At 31.4% G+C, this 21,087-nt stretch overlaps 1 protein-coding gene across 1 annotated transcript in view; it reads left to right on the top strand.

The window, feature by feature from the left end:
• LOC148312915 (prostatic acid phosphatase-like) overlaps positions 1-11,897 on the top strand; it is a 12,761-nt gene extending 864 nt beyond the window's left edge. The window contains exons 2-6 of the mRNA XM_088271374.1: positions 4,840-4,933; positions 7,844-8,042; positions 8,215-8,370; positions 9,730-9,956; positions 11,256-11,897. Coding sequence (XP_088127500.1) covers positions 4,840-4,933; positions 7,844-8,042; positions 8,215-8,370; positions 9,730-9,956; positions 11,256-11,467 — 888 coding nt within the window. The 3' untranslated portion in view covers positions 11,468-11,897. The remainder of the gene's footprint in view (positions 1-4,839; positions 4,934-7,843; positions 8,043-8,214; positions 8,371-9,729; positions 9,957-11,255) is intronic.
• The last annotated feature ends 9,190 nt before the right edge of the window (positions 11,898-21,087 follow it).

Below are 21,087 nucleotides of genomic sequence, written 5' to 3'. Positions count from 1 at the left end.
TTAGCGGCAGGCCCTGCTACCTGGAATCGCGTTTGCTCGTTTCAGGGTTATCTAGAATCCCAACCAGTTTCAATCGCAACTGAAGACTCGTCTTTCCCAAATCCATTAATACAGTAGAGTCCCGCTTACCCGAACATTCGTAATCTAAACGTCCGGTTAATCCGAACATGTCACGGGACGAAGTAATTATTTTTATATATGACAAAAATATGAACTTTTTAAGAAGTTAATTCTAAGAAGGGGTTATGTGCATGTTGTAAAATCAATTTAAAAACAAATTAAAGATTTAATAAATACAGTTCACATTTTTTATTTAATACTCAGGTTTAACAGCATATTACGTACAGTACAGTGTAACTAGGCTAGCAAAATAATGTAAAAACTTTAGGCTAAAACGTTAGTCGAAAAATTGTATTTTGTAATAACATACATATCGCTCACTCCTTTCAACGTCATATATAAAAAAACTTGATTTTTCAGGAGATCGTTTTCAAAGTTTAAAATATAATGAAATGTATTAAAAATACATATCGAGCCACTTATTGAACTTTTTACTGTGCAACAGACATTTTTAGGTAAAACCTGACTGTTTTTTCTCCATTTGAAAAATATTTAGTATATTTAAAAAAATAATTAAACTACCTTTTCTTCAAAATGCAAAAACAACAGTTTCTGACCTGAAGCAGGTAAATATTAAGCTAAAAATATGGCGCTTTTGCTGGGATGTAGTACATTTTATGGGCATTCCGAAAACATGCACAACTGATTTTTTATTTATGACGTTGTTGAAAGGAGTGAGCGATATATACTACTTGGTACAAGACATAGAATCGGTGATTGCCTTTTGACGCAGTGAAGAGAGTCTATTGGACGACGCAAAGTTTATTTTTTCAAAAAGCATCGAGTCGCATATGTACTGTAGTGTAATACTGTTAGCCGTGAACTGTTTTTAGTGTTTTTTTGTATTATTACATCGATAAAGAAGGGTAGTCTGTTCCGAAAACGTATATCTACATACCATATACCATTATTCTAACACAAGAGACTTGTTCTTTCGCTTTCAACCGCGTTATCACTGCTATTTAGGTTAATCTGAACAATCTGCTAATCTGTACAAGGTCCGGCCGCAATTAGTTCTGATTATCCGGAGTGTACTGTATAACAAAATTACAAATTTAAAGCCTTCTTCCTTCAAGCAATATTTATTTCCTTTCTTTTTTCCTACAATTGTAAGTTACTAATTACATTTAGATCAGCATTTAGACTTTAGTTAAGTTCACATATAGTAAACATATAGTACTTATAATAGATAAGAACTCTGTCTAAATCGTTTCGGCCTTTGTCCTGATCCATGCTGCCCATGTGATGGCACCACTGCTCAGTCTGTGGAACACGTACTGAGATGTTGCCCAATGTTTGAGCGAAACAGGTGGATTCTCCAACTGGAGTGTGATGCTCACAACATCGACTCCCTGAACCCTGAAGGAGGATAAACGTCGGAGCCGGGAATAGTAGAACAACTATGACCAATATTTACGAAGCTAAATGTAGTGGAGTGAAGCGGCTAAACGTTGCTCTACCCTCTTTTTTTTCTCCCACATAATGCATACTGGAAAGCACTATAGTAAAAGTCTAAGAATCCCTTACCCGTAGCATGACCTTGCATTTATAAGCAGGGTGCAAAAAAGTGAAAGAGGAATGAAAAAAAATATATATATATAAGAATAATGTAAAATACTCTCAAAATAATAGCAATAAGCCTGCCAATGTACTTATTTATTTTCTGTACATGAAGTTTAAATAAATAAATAATTAATATCTTGTAAAATGGTGCTTCTAAAATTAGCCTAATATAATTATTATCATATTGGGAAAAGTTTTCGGAACTACTTCTTTGTAAGTAGTGAGTGTTGGGAACATTCCTCTTTGTCTAATGGTTCTTGGTTGCCTCCCGAGTCTCTATTATCACTAAATATATATTATTTCCCAAGTCCAGGGCCTTTTTTTCATGTGGAGGAACGACGTTCTGGTACCCTTTTTCAAGGATATTTTTTAAATAAATTCTCATAATGAATGAGACAAAACAATATATGCGCTCACGTAATACAATCTATATTTATATAATTCGTCAAAATGATAGGAAAAGTTTCTTTAAATATTATATAAACGATATTCAATTATATAATTTGTTTTAATAAAAAGCCAGACATGAAGTGAGTTCTGGGACCTTTTTTTTTTAAAAAAAAAGCCTTGCTCAAATCTATACCCGTTGACTCATTGGCAGCATTGGCTGACTGTTATTAATATAAAAAAAACATTTACTAGTGAAATAGTAAATTAAATCACTTACATGTACAATAATTTATAATATAAAGTTGATCATAAAAAGTAATTAATTGTATTGACATTTATATTCTAGAATTTAATTATCGATTATTTAGTTTTATTTATATCTAAAATGGTTTTACGTATATATTTCAAAATAATACCACACTAAAAAAAATGTAATGAAATGAGTATATACATTATCAAAATAATTCCTTCTCATTAAAGATGTATGTTAAAAACTTATAATACAAAAAAATCTTAACTCACCTTAAGCCATATGTTTGAGTGTTAACACACTATGGACGGGAAAGGTATTTCTACCCATTCAGTCAATTGATGCTTAAGGACAGGATGGGTATTTTTACCTTCTCTAATGCTGCCACATGTCCAACACCCATGTCATATATCGATTTTCCGCGCTTTTGCCTAAGGGATTGTATTTCAATAGCACTTAATCTGCTTTCTTTATTCTTTAGCCAATCACATCCCTTAATAGTTAATTATATCTAATTTCATCCATCAACATCTATTCATTATATTCCCTGCATTCACCCCTCATAAGTATCTTTAATAACTTATTAAAATGCGTTTTTTAAATTTTTTTCAATTATTATTATATTTTGGCTGAATGGCGATGATAATTTATTTTTCTTAATAAATAAATTCAAACAGTAGTTATTAAAGAAACTTTTAAACTTTGCCTCTTTGGCATTTTCGTAAACATGTTCTGCGTATTACAATCTATCGGGATGAGTTTGAAAAAGTTTCTTGTATAACTACTGTTTGAATTTATTAAGAAAAATATGCCCTGGCTGATTCAAAAAGAAATAATACTATTCATACAGATATATTGCGTTGCTGAGAAAAATTACGGGCTAACATTTCAAAGTATCTACAAGTAATTGCGAAAAAGCAAAAGAATTATGAAATTTGTCTTCAAGAGACTTGTACACATTTGCTGTGTCCAGTCAAGTTACATTAGCTAGTACGAGTATGGATGTGCAACCTCGAGTGCCCTAGTTATTGTTGCTACTCTCCCTTTTCTACTTACTATTCCTTCTCCATTTTATTTCCCATGTATGTTATTCACCTTGAGCTCCTTCAGTTAGATCGTCTCATCTCATCTTATTTATTGGTTTGCTATTAACTTTGTGGAATAACATGATGATTTAAATGTAAGAAGTAGACTTGTATAAGACAACTTTTGAGTTTATTGATGTAAACATGACTAGTTTCGTGAACTAAAGATGTTCTCAACAACACGTGTAAATACAAACTGTATTTTCACCTGTTGAGGACATCTGTAGTTCTTGGTAGTGTTTACATTAAGAAACTCAAATTGGTCTCTTTTAAAAAAAAAATCTTTTGCATTATACAAACATGACATAAATTCAAATACAACAAAAATATTAATAAAATATAAATACAAAAAAAATCCCACAAAGGCATGGTCTGTGTGTGGGTATACAATATAATTTAGGTCATAGTAAAGGGCACTGGCAAGAATACAATAGGTATTATAAGTAGAACTAGAATAATAGTGTTAATATAATATACAAAAAATACTTGACTATCAGAAAACAAAAAAAATAGTATTTTTTTTATATACAAATGTTTTATAGAAATAAATTTATATACAATGATACTTACATACATATTATATACAAATGTTTTATAGAAATAAATTTATATACAATGATACTTACACACAAATATTTTAATTTAACAGTATTCTTAAGAAACCCTAAGCACACTTTTGTTCGAAAATAAGAATTTAGTTATGATAGGGGTCACCTGTACTTATTTTTCTTGTACATTTTTGTGTCACTGACCAATCGATTTTTATTAATTTTTTATGTCAAAAATGACGGATGAATGGATGGAAATAAATTATTTTTCGTGATACAGTTAACATAGTTCCTTCTATTCGATGTTTAATTTAATCACGCATTCATCGTCTGTCTAAATTGTGCTCGCTTTGTGTGATCAGTTTGTTTGTATTACTTTTTAACAAATAACATGCACACGTCTTTCAGACATTTCAATTAAAATGTAATATATCATCTACGTAAATAAATACTAATGTACACCTGCATGAAACAATTCTTTTATATACACATATATACATATACACATATATATATATATATATATATATATATATATATATATATATATATATATATATATATATATATATATGTATATATATACACATATATACACATATACATATAAACATACATACATACACACTTACAAGGTGAAAGTACACTGCGTGATATATGCGATGTTTAAATACATTTAAAAGAAATATCTATTGATTTTAATATAATATTTTAGCTGATGCTAATAAAATTTTGCATAGCTGTTTTTAATGATCCTGCCTTAACCATTAATTATATTGATATCCAATAAGTCCTTACGTTTTTTTTCCTTCATTATATTGCGTTTATACATTATTCTGTGTACTTTCTTGTGATTTTTTAACTTATCTCTATTCTATTTCAGCACCTTCTCTCCGATGAATACAAGTTCCATGAGATATACGTCAGATCTACAGATTTTGATCGTACAGTCATGTCAGCAATGGCAAACCTTGCAGGTGTGTAAATTTATTGCATTTAAACAAACACATATCGCAAATGTTTAACCTTATTGGTTTAATTTTTGTGAAGATGTTCCTACTTGTGAAATTTGACTGCTAAATGTTAGTATGTAGATTTTATGTTGAATAAACAAATCAATTATACGGACAACTTTATCGGTGATAAATGCAATATTAATCAAACACGGTAATACATATACACATCATTGCACTAACATACTTTGTAACATCCGCACTATTACCTGACAACTTGAATTTGTCAATACTGTTGACCAGTGAGCTCACATTTTAATCACGCAACATACAATGGGTGCGATCTCTTTCACTAGGACGTGTCAGTACATCATGTTCAGTGGACATAATTTCATTTATTTTATTTATGCTTAAAATAAATGAAGACTATGATAAATTCATATTTTTTTCGTATATATATATATATATATATATATATATATATATATATATATATATATATATATATATATTATTATATATATATATATATATATATATATATATATATATATATATATATATATATATATATATATATATATATATATATATATATATATTATTATATATATATATATATATATATATATATATATATATATATATATATATATATATATATATATATTATTATATATCGTCCATTTCAGTTGTGCATGACAAAAAAAAATGGAAACATTGAAATTTAATGTATACTTTAAAAAAATGTATTCTAGAATCGAAAGTTGGAAATATAAAAAAATATAAGTAAATAATATAGAATACGTAGTACGTAAGTACGTAACTATCACTGCTCACCCAGAACACGTCCACCGCTCTCAATAGCGAAATGATGCTTATTCCCTCCGTGTCTTAAACTCATGTGGAGACATGTCGCTCACTCCTTTCAACAAAGTCATAAATCAAAAATTGTCAATTTTAATTTGTGCATGTTTTCGGAATTCCCAGAAAATGTACTATATTCCAGAAAAAGCGGCATATTTTTAACTTAATATTTACCCGCTACAGTAAAAAGTTTAGTAAGTGGCTTGATATTTATTTCAAATACATTTTATTATATTTTTAAACTTTAAAAACGTTCTCCTGAAAAATCAAGTTCTTTGATTTATGACGTTCTTGAAAGGTGTGAGCGATGTATGGACGACTAATTACCTTTGTTGTTGGAAACTATAGGTCCCGCCCATTCCAAGGCGTAACATATATTTTAAGGATGTATTCGTATGTCCTTCCTGTACCCGATATTGTTAACGTTTGACGTAGTTATACGTCCCGCCTGGTTAACAGGTTAAAGAACAAAAAAATATCACCCATATCCACAAACGAATAGAGTAAGGTAGCTTTCAATCACACACACACACACACACAAGCACACATACACACATACACTTTGTTTTAAAATCACTATAAATATTTTGTTATAACTTAATTATAATGTTTACCGGTTTCGAAGCTAACCGCTTCTTTATCAAGACTGATTAATACTAATACTATAAATATATAATAGTATTAATCAGTCTTGATAAAGAAGCGGTTAGCTTCAAAACCGGTAGACATTATAATTAAGTTATAATAAAATATTTATAGTGATTTTAAAACAAAGTTATATTTTAATTATACAGATATTATATCGTCCTATGTAAAGTTGATTATTTGATACAGACATTATACTATCCATTATATCGGTCTATGTAAAGTTGATTTGAAATAGACATATCGTCCTATGTAAAGTCGATTTGATACAGACATTATATATGTATACTATCAAAACTCGCAATTTGGCAGTTAATTTTTTTCTGATATTTTTGCTTGTTATAGCCGAGAAGTAGCTTGTTAGAACCGTGAATAAATGTATGGAGAAAATCAGAAACAAAAATATCAACAAATGTTTCCTCGTTATATCCGACATCTCGCTATAACCGTGCTCGTAATAACCGAGTTCGACTGTATATATAAATATAAAAATATATTTATTGAAAAGTATACATAGGAAGGGTCGATATTTATTGATTAAATATGTTACCATCTTTGTTAACATACTGCTGTTAATATTGACATCGTAAGTTTATTCAATATGTAAGATTCTGTATATTCTAATGAACACATGCCACATATCAGACTGATTAAATAAATTATTACAAATTGAAGGTTATTGCGCTAGTTTGCAAATTATATCTCAAGTAAGGAAAGTGAATATTATTTTAATAATAATAATAAAAATAAATTTGTATAATTTATACAGCGCCATTTTTGTAAAATATTACCTCAAGGGCGCTGTACCCGACGGATTCTCCAGTTCTTTGGACACGTTACGCGTGGCAATGAGAATAGCCTGGAATGACTAGTTGTGATCGGTAGCCTGGAAGGGAAGAGAGGGAGAGGATCCCCACACGATGGACCAATCAAATTAAGGCAGCAGCAGGCACCTCAGTGGTTGGAGCGCTGTCAAAGGATAAGTGGAGAAGAGTCATTGCTTCCACAAGGGTCACAACCCTCAGTAATGTGCAATAAGACAGAGAAGAAGAATCCAGAGATGTTCCGTTTTGGATGGGTTAAATGTCAATCTGTTTTCAGCCATCCATTCTCCTATTCTCTCAATGCACTTATTAATAGAGTCAACAAGTTCATCTTTTTCCTCGGGTTTACAATAAAAATAAATTTGAGTGTCATTTGCATAGCAGTGAGACCACAATCTGTGTGAATTTATTATACTTTCTATGTCTTTTGTATAGAGAAGGTATAGAAGAGGACCTAGGACTGATCCTTGCTGTCCACCAGAACAAATTTTATCATATATATATATATATATATATATATATATATATATATATATATATATATATATGTATAAATTTTGTACGTATATAAAATCTAATATAACCATGTATTGTTTAGGTTTGTATCCTGTAAAAGAGGAAGATGAATTTGTTCCCGGATTATCATGGCAGCCAGTTCCCATACATACTATACCGTTACTTTTGGACAGAATTTTAGCCATGAAGGCTCCGTGTCCAAGATATGCATATGAACTATATAAACTCTTAAAAACCGAGACATATATAAAGATGAATGAAGACAACAAACCCTTATACGAGTAAGTGTTTTATGTTAAATATATAAATCTTTATAATTTACAAATTAATTATGTTTTAAATTGTAACGATTTTGAACAAAGTTGTTTTGTAAGTATAAAATAGAAAACGACAAAGTTGGTGCTTCACATATTAATATCTTACATGTTACACATGTCACATATTTGATTCTAGATATTTAACTCTACACTCTGGACGCGTTATCAACGCAATTGAAACTGTTGGGTTTTTGTATGATACATTAAAAGTGGAGGAATTGAAAAATTTGACACTTCCTCACTGGACCAAAAAAGTATACCCCGATAAGATGAAAGCAGTAGCAATAAAAAGGTGAGTTAATTTACCAGTAAAGTTCTACAATGGATATTTTCATGTAATAAAAGTAAAGGTGCTATTGAGGGGTAATAAATTATAGTGCTTTTTGTATAATAGGGGTACACAAAGGTATCGGGACAGTGGATTGCGCTTAGTTAGGACAATAGGACTGTTAATTTGGTCCAACTTACAACTCACTCCATTTAATCCAAAGCGAAAAATGGAACAATGAATATTTTTCTTCAAATATGTTTATATTACACAATTTTTTTTTAAAGGTAGTGTTAGCAATGCTGTATTTCAGAGTCTTGTCTGCAGGTAAGACAGTAAGGAAAGGGAAGGTAGATGTGTAAAATACAATACAAAGACCCAGACCAATTGAAAATAATTATTTTTTAAATCATTTGGCGGGAATGGAACCCGCGATGCCAGTTTTGCATTTGAGCATCTACCCAATTACCCTATGGTGCCTCTCTCTTCTTCTTTGTCTTGAACTAAACGATAGTCAAAGTTTAAGAAAAATATGCATTCAGAAGAAATTACGTATATATAAAATGACCTTAGAAACTTTGATTGTCAAATCGCTTGAAAGTTAAAATGTCGCAGAAATTCTAGGCACTTGACTAACTCACTGACAAAGTGAGGCTCACCAGCTATAATAAAGGGTTTAGGATTATTTGACTAATGTAGAAAAATATGCATTTAGAAGAAATTCCGTGTCTATAAAATGACCTAAGAAACTAAAGTCAAAAAGTTGCAGAATTTCTAGGTACCTGACTAGCTCACGGACAAAGTGAGACTCACCAGCTATAAGAAAGGGCCAGTGGTGCTCAATGATTGACGTTGATTCAATGGGATGAAATAGTCGGGCGACGAAAAAGGGATTGTGACTAGAATTAAATCATATCGGGAACTTGTTGCAAAGCAAGACTGGTTGTGAGGAAAGGCTGGTCAATCACAGGCTACCAGAGAGGAACAGCATTATCGCTCTCTCACTCTGCATCTTGCATTGCGGATTACGGATTACCGTTCTGAGACATAAATGTTTTGACTAGTGATATTGGTCAAAACGTTTGATACCATATATAGCTGTTTGCAATCAGAGGGTAGATAGTACTTAAACATTTCAATCAAACATAAATTTAAATTTGATGATAATAAGGAAGGCAAAGGAAAAGGGAGTTTGGGGAAGGAGGTAGAGGGAAAAACCAAGGAGGAGGTTTGATGTACAATTAAGAATCTAATGATAGATAGTAATGTCTCAGACATTTCTCAAAAGTTATTAGAGAAGGTGCATTTTTTACAAGAAGAGGCTTAGTCTGGCTGCTTGGATAGAGAAGGAATTACTGAAGAATGACACATTTAAATTTTCAGCCTTTTAACTGAGGCGTATACCCCGGGACTCGCTCGCCTGAGGATCGGTCCTTTGGTAAAAGAAATAACTCTACTCATGAGTGCAGCAAAGGACGGTTTTCCTCTTCACAACGTTGTTATGTACAGTGCACATGACACTACCATTGTCAACTTGTTAAGTGCCCTAGGAATGTTTGATGGAGATCTTCCAGAATACACTGCGCATATGCTGTTTGAACTTGTCAAAGGTATGATAAATCTTTCAATTTAGTTTTTCCATTTAAATCGTATCATTTACATTCATTTTACATATGGATGTTTATATTAATTTTACGTGCCGATATTTTTGGGGTATAAAGCGTCTCGATTTCTACCAAATCACACCGTCCAGTCCCTTTTAAATTAATAATTTGACGGATAAATTGTGTTAAAAAGACGCTAAATGGAGGTCAGTGAAGCAATATTTTCCATGTGACCCATACTATATGATAGTACAAGCTAAAATATGTATATAGTATAGGTTTAACCTGAGATGAAGCATCTATCGTTGTTAAATGATAGAAGATGGATGTCTGAGCATCATGTCTGGCCTTAAGTTATCTTTTCATACACTTGTGTAACATTCACTACTCTGACCATTTTTGAAAATCCATATTGCATTAATTATTGAAAGATGTATGAATGCACTGTTGAATTCCTTTCGTATGTTGGTTGTTATTTTGATAGATTTTGAAATTTGGCTGACGAAGATGCTTTCAATTTAGAATTTGAAAAGTATATAGCCTTTTCCCTAATGACAGGTCATAAGCCCTGGGATAAAAATGATAGATGCTTGTTCGTTTCAATTTGAGACACCTATGAAATAATAATAATAATAATATAATTAATATATCATCCATAGGGTGTATAATACAGCATAGAATAAAAATAATAATAACAAAAAAAAAACTTAAACTAAGTTCCTTTCTTGTTGCATCATTTCTTTCTTTGTCCTAGAATTAGAGTTATCTAAGAGAGGCCAATAGGGTATCATTTTTTCTATATGCAATTAGTATCCATAAATAAGTAAATGAGATAATGTCCATGGGTTATACTTTGGACATTGGAACTGTCGTTAAAAATTATGCGATATGCAGTTTCATCCTCCACTTCACACATGCACAACGAAGATGTCACTTTGTTGATTTTTTTTGAGGTGGAATGCTAGTACAAAGTGTCCGATCCTCAACCTGCACAGAAGGGACACATTTGGTTTGGGTATTTTGAGGTTGCGGAACCAAAAATATTTTAAGATTTTAGGTTGAATATATATTTTACTCCACTCATATATATATATATATATATATATATATATATATATATATATATATATATATATATATATATATATATATATATATATATACATATACATATAATATAGTTTCAATATTTCACTGTACCTACTTGTTATTTTTACTACATGAAAAACAAGCAGAATACTTTTTATATATTATTATACTTTATTCATTTTATAATTTTTAGTAATCAAAAAATAATAATTTCAGGTGAAGGTGATAGTGATTATTTAGTGAGGATTACATATAATGACAAAGTGCTGACAATCCCTACCTGCGGTGAACTTTGCCCACTGGACACCTGGAAGGAACTGTTTGCCTGGCTCATGCCTGAAAGCATTGCAAATGAATGCATGAGTCTGAATAAACGAATAAGGACCAAGTATACTTCAAAAGAAGAAGACCCCCTGGAAATGAATTAGTCCTATATTAATTAATTTTGGGCAACTTAAACGTTGACATATTTTCATGTTATTTTTATCCCAAATAGAATCAACTGACAGTATGTTGGGAATTTTATTATAATTTATTTATGAGTTCACCAAATGCATTAATCTTTTAGTTTTAATAAGAGGTAATTGCCCGGACACTCTTCCAACAAATATAATTTCAGCAAAATGTCTAGGAAACATTCACTGGGTTTTTTCAATGTTTTAAATATTATATAATTTGAAATTATTACTATAATAAAATTTAATTTTTCCAAAATGTGAATCTAATTGTACGTAGGATATAAGATTTATGCAATTCAACTCAATATCTTTAACATTTTATGAGGCACAGTGAGAATAATATTTAATATTAGTTATCTTCTATAATAAATAATCTTGACTTGAAAAAATAAATCTTAACTGAAAATAAAACATGAAAAAAAAAGTTCTAGTTTATAACAGTCATTAAATAACAATTGTATTTTTGTATACTACTTTAAAAATGAAAATAAAAATTGGTAAAAATCAATATACAGTGATGTCCCACATAACATACATTTCAGGAGCAAAATCTCTTTGCGAAATGTTCATTATTTGAAATGTGTTTTCCCATAACAATTCATGTTTGAAAAAAAAAGGTTTTGTAGTATAAAATATAGTACTGTAACATAAACAAAGTGCTCAAGTTTTTTTTAGTTTTTAGTCAGACTCAGATTTAGGAGTCTGCAGAGGCTTGCAGGATAAAATGTTCCATCCTTTACTTCTTGGCTGCTGGCTTCTTGAAAATTTTTTCCAAGGTTGTTTATCCTCCCTCTTCAACACCTGCCGGAAATAACAGGCAAGGGTGTCATTGTAGAGATCGTTTATCCTGTTGGCTTCGGCTGATTTTGTATAGTGAGTGTTGGTAAACTCCTGAACCTCTCTTGACCAAGATGTCTTCGATGGCAACAGTTGAGATCGTTTGATTTGATTGCTTTTCCTCGTTGTCAGATGAAGCTTCCCTTTGAGCTATATCATGTTGAAGCGCTTGGAGCCTTTCAGTTGTCGGCTCTTCTTCAATAAGCTCCTCCGCATGCTCCTCTACCTGACTGCTGCACGTTGATTTATGTTGGTGCAAGGTCGTAAGAGTGCATTGGCTGCGTGCAACCTTAAAGCATTCAAGCGGCAAGGTGAAATATGATACAGTCCGTTGTGTGAAGTGAGGTTCATTGTGTGAGTCGCGTAATGGACTGACAGAAAATCCATTCGTTATACGAGGCATCTCCGTACATAGAAAGGATTCAATGTGTGACGATAATATAGGAAATCAGCTTTATTTTCTCCTCATTGTTACTTCAATAATGTAGGCCCGGTATGCTTGGATGGATTGATCGTAAATAATGTAATGCGCATTAATGTTAGCGAGTGTATAGAACACAGGATAATTTTTGACTCAAATATCTCAAATTAATTAAGTCCGTGCAACTCTTATGTAAGTTTTAGTTTTTTATAATTTTTAACACGTTCGTGGACACTTTAGTAATTTAAAGCTGTGTGTAGCATTTCAAAGCCTGTAGATAATTTAAAAGGTCTATCAATTAACAACTCCATATTGTATAATACTAAAAAATATATTTATGAATTGGAATATCGGCTTATAGGCGGAACACATACATTGCAAAATGACATTGGCAACTGCCAATGAGTGGTGAGCATTTGAGTAGCTAATTAACCTTAGTGATACTCATTGAAACTCATTATCTGTTTCCCGGAACTATAAAAGAAACTGCAGGTTATTAAAAGACAATATCCTTTTCAATACTATAACCTATATGTACAACCAGATCAGCTGCAACTACTTTATCCTCAAATACCGAAAACACAGAAACTGTAGTTGTCTTGTCCCCAAAAGAGGCTTTATTATAAACGGCTATAGCCATCTTGTCCGCAAACGTGTTAATGAATATCAGATATTTTTAGGGTTTAAATGTAAGATACAAGACTTTTTACTATCTTTATCATTTAAATAAAATGAAGAAATAACATCATTGCAAAATTACCCTAAATGTTTAGATTCTCATCATCATACTTAAAAAAAATCTTCTGTTCTAGTTGGATACGCAGAAACTATTATATTTAGAATTAAATTAAATGAAAATTAATATCTACTCAATTATTAATAAATAAGAAAGTTGTTTTACTAAGATCTGCGGTTATTTTAAATATAAAATTAATAATATAAATAATTCTATATTAAAAATACATTTTGTCAATAACAGGTAATGTTTTTATACATTTTTTTTTTAAATAAACTTTTGTATAAATCTTTTTGGGTTTCTTTTAATATATGCAAAGTTAAGATCACTATCCAGTCTGCTAATTTTTTTTAAACAAATCTTTTGTCAAGAAGTGTTTTATTAAAAATGGTATTTTTTATGAAAAGCCTAATTAAAATTGATTTAGAATCAAACATCTTATGATCTCTTCGATTTTCTGTAATCATCTCCTAAGCGCTGAACTCGTACTTGCTGATAGGTTAATGAAATGGTTTACATATTATTTTGAGTGACACGTTACTGGACTTGAAGTGCTTGAAGCTCTTGTTAGATCTGCAGGCGACCTTGGAATGCTTGAGCGGCAAGAAGAAATACGACACAGTCCGCTGTGTGAAGTGAGGTTTGTTGTGTGTAACGTAATGGGTGAACAGAAAGTTTGTTGTGCGCAGCGTTCATTATGCTGTACTTCAACTGTCAACCCTTTTGATGAGCTGGATACTCAACGTCAATGCTGCTATATCGCATAATTTCCGAACATTGGAAGAATGGAATCCACGAGGATGATGAAGAAGAACAGCGCAAGGATGAGCCTCACCCGACTCCAGTGCAGACCCCAAACTAACCGTGATAACATTGTCGACTCTCATGCGGTATTCGGGTGAAGAGTCTTTTAACCCTTAGCATTCCGCAATTTGTAATTATTTTCAACTTAGCACTAATTCGTCAATTGATTTTTAAAAATAGCTTTGAAAAAAGGAGGTACTGCATTAGTTTTGTATTGGTAAATTGTAGAGCATGTATGTCAAGATATATAATGTGGAGCTAAAGTTTAAACAAATTTCAATAATAACTAACTAGTTGAGTATATACATAGATCTACACAGGGGTAACCAAACTTTGGATCATTATGGGTGATTCGCTACTGAAATTAGTGTGATTACCAGTCTACTTATGGTATATTAAGTAATTACGATAAAGGTATGTACTGAATAAAAGTAAAAATTAAAATTGCCCTTATAAAAATGTTCTACAGGGTGGGGCGTGGTCACTTCCTTATTCTAAAATTCTGGAAAGAAATTCTTCCCCAGATTTTCGGCTCAATAGTTTCCTTCCATCTGGGTCAAATAAACAAAACTTAAAACTTCGATTTTTCAGAGAATATGACCTACCAATCCTCCAAGGTGCATTTTTCTTGTTCTTTCGTCCAATTTAACCGAGCCTTTTACATTTTCTCCATTGAGAATTGTTTTTTTGCCGGACTTTAATAGTCTTCTGAACTTAATTCTAATAGTCGTCTGGATACGGTTTTCTCAGTAAATGGTAAATGTTAAAGTGCTAGGTTTTCTATAACCGTTTTTTTTTCATATGGTCCTCTCTAGAAGAAGTCACACGTCTTCCACCGCCTCCTTTTTTCCGGTCTACAGAATCATTTTCTTGAAAAAAATTATAAGACTGCTCACAGTATGTATAGTGCACCCAACTCAACGAGAAAATTCATGTTATGAAATGTTTTCCTTCCACAGTGTGATAATATTCCATTTGATCGCGGCACTATTTTGCTCATATCTTCCCATGATTTTTATGTTATGTTTACGTTAACGCCAGTAAAATAAGACTGGTGTAATATTTAAAACTTTAAATTGTGTATAAAGATAACCGATAATACCCTTAATGCGACGTACAAAAGAAACATTAATAGAAAAATAATTTTTCACACGAGCGGTTCAGCAAAGTCAAGAGTTGCGGAAACAGGTAAGTGCGATGGTTTTTGTGTCCTTAGCTGTAGATATAAATGTAAAAATAATACAGTTTAAAAATAATATTTTTAATATTATCTTATTTTCAAATTATAAAAGGTAGTATTTAAAAAATAAAACAACATTTTCATTTATAAATCTTATTTTCACAGAATTTTTTTTTTTTCATACATTAAAAAATGTTTATTCGTTCAGGATATAGACACCATTTATGCTAAACATCAAAACTAATTTTAATTAAGTACATACATTCTAATTAGGAGACTTTTAGTAAGAAGGTAGTAAATCTCCTATGGCTAAGATGTTTTTGTGGAAAAATGCAGAATAAGAACTGAAAAAATACCTACACCTTTGGACAAAGAGTATATTTGGGAAACATATTACTGCTGCTTCGGAAACATGTTACGAAATTTGGGTGTTTTGAGCGATCGGTGTAGAATTAATGAGAACAGTATTATTTTTTTATCTGATCTAATATCACAAGTAGAATTTAAAAAAAATAGTATACAAATTTGTAGATCCATTGTATATTTTGACAACTTATTAATACAAAAAAAAGCAAGTACATATGTACATTTTTGCAGCTATGTAAACTAAAACAAGATAAAATTTTAAATTGTGCTCATTTAACTGATGGTGAATGTTTTATTTGTACAACTTTCACAATTGAATAGTTTTATCGTGACCACATAATTTTGCTATATTTTTGACTGCAAAAAATACCACAAAAGGTTTTCCCATGACTTTCATGTGCTAACTTACAATATTTTTTTAAATGATGGACATATAAATGTTTTTTTTATGGACATAGAAAGGCATTTTGCTGCTGAAAAAGGACATATCTATTATTTGCTAAACAATTAAACATCGTTAACATCAATATTATAGTCGCACGTTTACATAATTTCTAAACATAATAGTATACAAATTGGCAAGACAATCTGGAAGATGCAGTCTAATACTACCGCAAGGTGGATGCAGAGCTGGAGGAGAATGGCACCACTTATACAGACTATTGGTATCCCTACATAAGGAAGACTATATGACAACATTCATCCCACTCGAGGGTGTTCTAAATGTCAATACATATTTAATATGTATTAATGTTTAAAACGTATCTATTTATGAATACATATTTTAGTATTCAATATATCTCTATTGACATGTATAATTATTAGAAAAATATTGACTTATATAAACATGTTTTATATATACGAGTGATCGAAAATACGGTGAATAATTTTATTACAAAGTAATAAGTTTACTTGGAAATGGAATTGATCTCCTTCAAAGAATCGTCCTTGGGTAGAGATGCACTTATCCTTATGTTGAATCCATGACTGGAAACATATTTGGAAGGCTTTTTTCGAAAGGGCTTTCAGCTGCTCTTTCAGCCATCTCCAATGTCAAGAATGGTGTCATACGTTTTTTTTTCTCCATTATTGTTCCCTAGGTGGAGCATGTGGCCAACACAAGACGTCTCCAAGTCACTCTGTCACGCTATCTCCTTGGCTTCCTCCCAAGTGAGTCCAGCATCTCGGTGTTCCAGTGAGTACAGTCGGTGAATGGTTGTCAGCGGCCTTTTGGGGCGCCGGAATCCGGGATTGGAAGAAGAGACATGAGGGGTTAATGCTCTCAGGTGGCATTCTAAGGACGTGTCCCACCATGTCCACCTTCTCCTCTTCAGGACTTCCAGTATGAGGGGCTATTGGGTTCTTCTCCTCATCCTCATTCCTGACAAGTCATACCACTTTAGACCCAGTATTTGCCTCGGGCACCTATTTTCAAAACTTACTAGTTTCATGCTCAGAGCTTTAATAAGGTGCCATGACTCACACGCGTACAGCAGCACTGTTAGGATGCAGGCGTTAAAGAGACAACACTTGGTTATTGTCGAGTAAAGCAGTGAGTCCATTGCGCATTATTGAATATAGCTCCTGCCATTCCAAGCCGTATATTCAGTTCCCTCTGGACACTACCATCCTCAAAATCCTCCTTCGTTTCCTTTTAGCAAGGTTTTTATTTTTGGGAAGAGCCAGAAATCACATGGCGATAAATCTGGTGAGTAAGGTAGAGTGGACACACAGGAAGATTTTACTCAGGCAAAAATTTGCAAATCAGATGCGACAAGTGACACGGCGCATTGTTGTGATGAAGAAGGAAGCCATACTCTTTCTTCGCATATCGTTTAGCAAACGTCGCAGTACGCCTTTATAGAAGTATTACTACTACATTATCGCCGTACACCGATTTTAATATTTCATGAGCTTCTTTGGCACTTTTTGGCGTTGTTAAAAATCCATGATGCGCGACAGACGCGATAAACACTGTCTCACTCTATCGGCTCTGGAGACTGACTATCTAGTTATAATGTATTCAAACTTAACAGTCTGTCTCAGCGGATGAAGCTATTAGAAATATGGCATGAAATGGATGTAGCATCATCAGTTGCAGCTCTAAAAATTCTTTCACCGTATTTTTTTATCAGACCTCGTATATGTATATATTTGGGTTTGTAGTAGCTGTAATAGTTTTTTTACCTATGAAAAATAAATATCAATGTACAGCAAATATTCTTTAAATCTAACCAAATTTAACATAATTATAGGGTGTAATAAATCTGTTGAAGTCACATGTAATGTAAATTCAATCACAAGTTCAATACTTTTGATTTCATCACGAGTCACGTTTCAAAACATTATCTGTAATAAATTATACCTGGGAGAACATTAGCAAAATTTTTGTTTTTCTGTGCTTGAAAATTTCCATGAGATTTACAAATATATTAATTACAGTAATTATAATACTAAAACAAAAAACCCAGGCAATATTTATTGGAATATCATTAAACAACTAACATGTTAACCAGGTTTTGTTCTGTGTGACTTTTTCTCGTTTCTGAAGCTTATAAGCTTTGTGTTTCATTTGATCAATCCTGAAACTTATTTGATAGAATGTACTTAATGTTAATAAGAGGTACACAGTGGTGAATAAAAAAAAGTTATTAAATTTAAATAGTTTGGTGTTTAAAAGTTTTTGAATGACAATCTGTGGCTAATTTGCCACAGCATCTCCCACATATTATCGGTTTGGATAATTTGTAATTGTCTGTTACAACATTGTCAATACTTTACTTTTTTCAGTGGTATAATACCAATATCTTCAGCATTTGTATTTCTTTTTCTGCTAGACGGAGAAGAGTCATCATTTGTGCTGTGCTGTGACTTGCGCGAAATGCACACATCTTACACCAAATATTCGGGGCTCCGACCAAAAGCTATGCCCGATATCTGGTAACTGCCCAAATACTATCCATTTCATCTCTAATCTAGAATTATGAGACAAAATTTATAAGCATTTACGACAGAAAAAAAGTAATATTTTGATAGTAAAGTCAAGGTGAATATGGAAATTATAAGCCCATTATAAATTTGGCACTATTTCAATATCTATAAAAAATATATTCTTTTTCACATGGGTTAAAATGACAATATATAAAACTTATCCACAGTCCATAATTATAAAAAACTCAAAAAACTATAGTAATTATATTTATTGGTCTTTTAGACCAGAGATAAATGATTTCAAAATATATTTATGTAGACTGACCGCAATGTAGCATTGCGCTTATACTAAACCGATATGCTTTGTGTATAATACACAAGGCGCATTAGTGTGATAGTAGTTATTGATTCTCTGATTGGTGGACGGCGGTCAAAAACTTGTTTTTTTTTTAAATGCTGACCATAATGTCCAAAATAACAAAGTTTTGCTTTATTTACTCTCACTATTGATATATTCTCACTATGCTTAAATTTACCCTCTAGTTTTACTAGTTTTTTATTCATTGACTTTTTTCTACATTTAAATCTTTGTTTACTTTTTACCATATTCTTTACACTGTATAAATTGATCTATTTTCATTTTTAGACTGTCTCATAATTAGTAATTTGAGATAAATTCTTTGGGGTTATATATGTGTGTATAAGTTTTTTTTTCAAATTAAAGTAATAAATATATGTTACATAGGTCCTATTTCATATTGTATTGTTTGTAAGTGACTTATCATTCACATAAAAAATAAAGAGAGAAATAAATGTTTGTGCCAGGTATCACTAAAATACCTATAAAAGTGTAATTAATAATTCCATATTATATGCAATTAATTAAAATACACATAAAAAACATTATAAGTGTTATTACAAATAGTTTTCATTTTTACCTCTCACAAAACAAGATTAAAAAATAATTCACTTCTATTAATATAAATATTGTCACATGAGTTGAAGTGAAAGGTTATATGGTGTATACTCTATCTTTATCAAAAATACCCCGTTGTGTGTACTCTACCTATATTATAATACCCCGATATCAGATAAGATCGAATGAAAAATAATCCAATGAAAGCCCCCAACATCAAATGCTTTTTTAAATTTCTAACAAAATCACAAGAATTATTATTATCGCTGAATAAATAAGATATATGTTTATTTTGTGATTAATGCCAAGGAATATGATAACCACAAGTGTTTTAAATAAATAAAAATAACGATAAATATAAAATATAACAGCCAATATTTGCATACATATATAATATTCATTGAGACATGGATAAGTGTGTGACTCGCATGTAGAAATTGTCAATTTTGCAATTTTTTTTTAAATTTTGTCATAAAATTAGTAAAATAACCATAAAGATAAAGCAATAAGCTAATATAAGTCTGGTATTTACCTTTGGGCTGATAAAGGTGTTAAAATTTGTTTTGTTAGGTAACATAAAACCGACTAATACACGCGATATATAAATAAAAACAGTTTGATAAAAGCTTTGATCCATCTTACTAAAATAAGGAGAGCCTCATTATATTATATGAATAAACTATTTGGGAAGACAAATAATGCACATACAGCCCGATTCTTCTACCTCCTAACGTAGTAAAAAGTTTCCTTGAAATTTATCTGATAAATTTAATAATAATAAAACCCTTATCCGCACCCCAATGGTGCATAGGGCACTGCTTCATATGAACACAGTGTTATCTTGATCGTTTACACACAAAGGAAAGGTGATCAGCCCTCCGCTTCAGGGGTACCAGTCCAGGGTAATATTGAATAAATATTACAGTGAAAAAATCACTTATATTTATTTGACCCCCCTGGGAATAATATGTTTAATTAAATAACTGATAAATTTACTGACCCAAAATGGTGCGAAAATATGGAGTGAAATAACAATGTAATTTGACAACAAAAAGTTAATTGTTAATTTAGGTGTTCATTTTTTTTTATAAAAGAAAGTAAAATGCTTTTTGAATGCAATGTCAGCTCGGCTGTCCAAATTTAAAACACAGTATGTGACATTTTTTTGTAGTAGGTTTTTTTTGCATTTTTGGACTAAGTAGAGTCTACTTAGTCCTTAGTAGTAGTACTTAGTCCATAAATGCAAAAAAACCTACTAAAAAAAAATGTACCTTACTGTGTTTTAAATTTGGACAGCCGAGCTGGTCTTCTGCAGTCTTGGATAAATAAAATGATAAGTATAACTTTTATGGGACTGGAACAGACATCTATTGAACCGCTCAATCCTATTGAGTACGGA

Source organism: Brachycentrus maculatus, unplaced genomic scaffold (assembly GCF_059751285.1).
Source record: "Brachycentrus maculatus isolate JH-2025_06_01 unplaced genomic scaffold, ASM5975128v1 h1tg000029l, whole genome shotgun sequence".
Classification (NCBI taxonomy): domain Eukaryota; kingdom Metazoa; phylum Arthropoda; class Insecta; order Trichoptera; family Brachycentridae; genus Brachycentrus; species Brachycentrus maculatus.
The sequence above is the reverse complement of the archived record's forward strand: the minus strand, read 5'-3'. Positions and strand labels throughout refer to the sequence as shown.